Genomic DNA, 4,719 nt, shown 5'->3' with positions numbered 1-4,719 from the left:
AGCAGAGCATAGCGTCACTGAAGGTAGCATCATTTTAGCAGCGTTGCCCAGTACAGCTGAACTAGCCTACACCATGTTACAGCACAGTAGCGCTACTGCAGACAGGAACAAGTATACTGCATAGAAATTTCCTGTCAGCGCGTTATTTGAGCGGTCTTTGCTTTTTCGGTGAGCATGAGCGGTACACGAGCGGAACACACATTCATAGAGCGGAGCGTCAAACCGCGCAGTGATGAGGAGAGTGAAACATGCTTGCTGAACACTGCCGGGCGGGGTGCGGCGCACCATATGTATTATTATAATAATAATGATATATATTATTATTAAAATGAGTCGCGCTGTTTTGTTCCGCTTTTGGTGCATAAACATTGTCGAAAATTTATCGAACTCTTCATATCGTTTTATCGAGGAAAATTATATTGCTGTCAATATGGGGTGCTGTGTGTACATTAATGAGGAAAAAAAATTAACTTAAATGATTTTAGCAAATGGCTGCAATATAACAAAGAGTGAAAAATTTAAGGGGGTCTGAATACTTTCCGTACCCACTGTATATAGGGATGCAATCCAGTACTATATATATAAATTAAAAAAATTTGAGGCTTTAAAACTGATCAAAAGTGACACTGAAGACATTTATCATGTTACAAAAGATTTTCATTTAATTTCAAGTTCTTCTGAACTTTTTATTAATCAAAGAATCCTGAGGGGGAAATTTTTTTTTAAAAATTAACAAAAATATGTATTTGCACGGCTGTTTTCAACACTGCTTATACTAAGAAATGTTTCTTGAGCACCAAATCAGCATATTAGAATAATTTCTGTAGGATCATGTGACACTGAAGACTGGCGTAATAGAGTAAAGTTCAGCTTTGACATCATGGGAATAAATTTAATTAAAAAATTTATTAAAAATAGAAAATAGTTTTTATACCGTAAGAATATTTCACAATATTACTCTGTATTTTTTATAAAATAAAATGAAGCCTTGGTTAGGCCTACTTCTTTCCAGAAGATTAAAAAAAATCTTTCCAACCCCAAACATTTGAACGGTAGTGTAAATTGTAAATGCAATTAGCTTTTAACCATTAGTTATGCATGACTTTGGGTGTCTTATTACTTTATACTTTTTAAAAATGTATTTTAATATGTATATTAGGGCTGGGCGATTTGGCAAAAAATTTAAATCTCGATTTTTCCAGAACGTTTGACCGATTCTCGGAAAAAAAAAAAGTAAATTTTTTTTTTTTACGATTTTTAATCGGCGGGCGCTTCGGACTCTAGAGAGCATTTGATTGGACCAAAAGTTTGATAAGAAGCTGAAGTACGATGTGACGTCAAAACAAACGTTGAGCCGTTTTGGCGGAAGTGACGAACTGAAAGCTTTGAATGCTTATATCTTCTAAATGCGAATTTTGTCACTGTTTTGGAGCACACTGCCTTATAGATAACTATATCTAACAAGACTAACATATTGATACTAACACCCAAAAAACTTTAATTTTGATTTCATGGGGACTTTAAAAATCCAACATGATTCAAGTAACTTTTTCTTTAATAACCCTCTAGTTAAAAAAATTATATTCCAAGTGCAGAACACATGAAGTTGTCAACATGATGTAAATGTTAAACAAATCACTTGTTAAATATCTTTGCAGAAAAGATGCATGAACTACAACTACATATTGTACAAACTTGTCTTATTCATATTGTGTTCAGAAATAATACGAGGAAAATGCTTTAAAAAAATCTCAAAAGTCAAGGTAATTCAAATTCAAAATGACTGAAGGTATTATCTATAAATGTTCTGTAAAAACAACGGCAGCTTTCAGCTTGTCACCATGATGCAAACATGAAATATCAGACATACAGTAGTAGTTCTTTACAGGTTTTTTTATTCGATTGCGCTGCTTTTCCATTGTAAACATGGATGTGTTTGACTGTTGCACTCGTGTCTCTTGCAGTGTCTCATGCATGAAATGGCCTTCTAAAAACACTGTGCTCAAGTTAAAAGAAGTTCACTCTTCTTGCGTGTTTTACCTATTCCACTGCCCGCGTCGCATCTTTGTCAACACAAAAGCGCATTCTGTGTGAATGGTGCTTAGCGCTATGAGTGCGTCACACGTGAGCGGTTAATCACGTGTGCCGACATGCGGTTCGATAATTTTTTTCTCTTTACTGTTATCACCGGCATATTGTCAAAGTGTCTAATTCTAACATTTGGTAATATTTCTATTCAAAATCGCAATTCCTCGATTTCTAAAAAATAAAATCGTGGCAAAACATTGAATTCGAATTAATCGATAAAATCAGGAAAATCACCCAGCCCTAATGTGTGTGTGTGTTGGGGATATGCCGGTATCAATTTTCATGTTGCGATTAATTGATAATGCTTTTATCACGGTATGCGGTATTATCACGATGTTGACATTTAGTTTAAAAAAGTGGTGTCATAATACAGTATAACAGGTTTAATAACATTTTTCTTATAATTATTTTCATTATCGATAATAATCGATTTTATCGATTAGTTGTTGCAGCCCTAGAACACAATGCAGTGTTATTTTACACTTAATTATAAAATTTCTGTACCTGAATACTATTTATTTTATATGTGCTTGTAAATTGTGTATTTGTTCTTTTTTTCCCTCTTTTTGTTCATTCACATTGACGTTAAAATTACGTTTTCTGATTTGTGATATTACTTTTTATGTACTGCTAAAACACTGCTGGTCACTTTCAGAAGTTGTAGTGATTCTTTCTTTTCCAAGAAAGAATGTGAAACAAATTGGTTATATAATTTTCATTTTTAAATATTTAAAAATATAATTTAAATAGATTTTTCACACTTTAAGCAATATCGTATTGCATATCGAATATCGCATTTTTTAACAAGGTATCGCATATGATATCGCATTTTTTTTCAATATCGCACAGCCCTAATGTGTGTGTGTGTGTGTGTATATATATTGTTTTTATTTATTATTAAATACTATATAATAAAATATATGACACATTATTCATTAAAAAAATTGAAGCAGCATCCTTCATGTCAAATATAGTTTCTAACTTAATATTTTTTTTTTTACTTGTGTTTAATTATTTGGCATGTATGTTAATGATCACCCTCTCTTGTTGTATGTGTGTTTTGTGACAGCTAAACCTGGGGGCCGGGTGAGGTGTCAGTACTTCCCAGCCGTGGATAAGGTGCTGTTTGTGGACGATTATGCTGTTGGCTGTAGGAAGGACTTGAATGGGATTCTTCTTTTGGACACTGCTCTCCAGGCTCCTGTGTCCAAGCCAGAAGACATGGTGCAGCTGGAGCTGCCTGTTACTGAGGTATGCATTTTTTTTATATATACCGAGTGAATGTATTAGGGGTGTGAACCTACACCGGTCTCACGGTTCAGTTCGATTATAATTATCATGTCATCGATTCGGTTCAATTCGATATCATGATGCATCACAATGCATTGACGATGCACTGCATTCTCAATTTTAAATTTTACTTCACATGTATACAATTTTGTCAATAAATACATGCAGTCAGATATATGAACTGTACCTGACGTGGTTTCTCAAGTTAGTGCTATTACCCTCGGCATATTTTATTGTGCATGACATGATTTACACACAGCGTGTGTCTTCAGGTCGTGCTTACCAGGTTGTTCATAAAAGCTGAAATGTGCCCAGATGTCGGCTTTTAAAGTAGTTGGAGCATTTTTAATTACTCGCACTCGCGTCTCGCCTCCCTCCGCCATTAGGCGCGTTCAATTTGAAGTGGCGCTGCACAGTATGATCAGTCTATGACATAAACCGCGAGAGCGATTCGTAAGCATAAGGATTCGTCTGCTCTCTTATCGCTCTCGCTGTACTTGATGTCATACACTGATCATTCTGCGCAGCGGCGCTTCAAGCTGAACGCGACAAATAATGTCATAAAAGCGTCAGTACGTTATAAACTGTTATGGTCTATTACTGAACCGATACCAAATCGTCCTCATCTGCATCGCGATTTCAACACCCCTAGAATGCATACAGTATATTCTTTATTTAATATTGGGCTTTGCCTTGATATATCAGTGAGTTGCTATGCATTACCCGGCCACTGTCAGAAAATAGTTGATGTAGTTGTGGGGTGCAAACCTAAACAATGATGCTTCCAGCATTTTAAACTGCATAGAATAATTTTCTTTAGGGTCCGCAATCGTGTTTAACAGGCACCGATTGGCTACCGATCACTATCGGCCGATAATCATGTTGGGATGATTGATCGGCGGTCTCTAAAAGACCGATCTCAAAAAAACGATCTCAAGCTGATGGAGCTGCCGTGAGGTTTGGCACAACATGCAGCGGCGCCGTCTCAGTCTCTGGTGAGGTACTATCCTTCATATTTCTTCATTAAATAACTTATGAAGTAATTTGAAAACCTTGTGTGAGGCGTAATTTCACAAACAGCGTGAGTGAATCACCGCGCGTGCTAGGGCTGCACGATAAATTGCATGCGATATTTAATGTGCATCTTGCCAGTAAAGCCGGTTCTCTCTCTCTCAAAATATGCAAATGGCTTCAAATCACCACATCGCGTCTGTCTATAAGCGAGCTGCATGCTGCACAGTTGATAGAGGAATTGTTACTTGCACAGTCGAGGCAGTGTCACATCGTCACTAAAGTTTATAAATTGCATTAATTTTTAATTCTTGCCAGTGTTTAACCATT

General features: G+C 36.1%; 1 protein-coding gene across 1 annotated transcript in view; it reads left to right on the top strand.

The window, feature by feature from the left end:
• The window catches only part of LOC107755968 (baculoviral IAP repeat-containing protein 6-like), a 110,430-nt gene that overhangs the window by 6,449 nt on the left and 99,262 nt on the right, over positions 1-4,719 (top strand). The window contains exon 2 of the mRNA XM_016572932.1: positions 3,158-3,339. Within this exon, the coding sequence (XP_016428418.1) occupies positions 3,158-3,339 (182 nt within the window). The remainder of the gene's footprint in view (positions 1-3,157; positions 3,340-4,719) is intronic.

Source organism: Sinocyclocheilus rhinocerous, unplaced genomic scaffold (genome assembly GCF_001515625.1).
Source record: "Sinocyclocheilus rhinocerous isolate Xijiao unplaced genomic scaffold, SAMN03320098_v1.1 scaffold1764, whole genome shotgun sequence".
Classification (NCBI taxonomy): domain Eukaryota; kingdom Metazoa; phylum Chordata; class Actinopteri; order Cypriniformes; family Cyprinidae; genus Sinocyclocheilus; species Sinocyclocheilus rhinocerous.
This window is presented reverse-complemented; position numbering and strand designations above follow the sequence as displayed.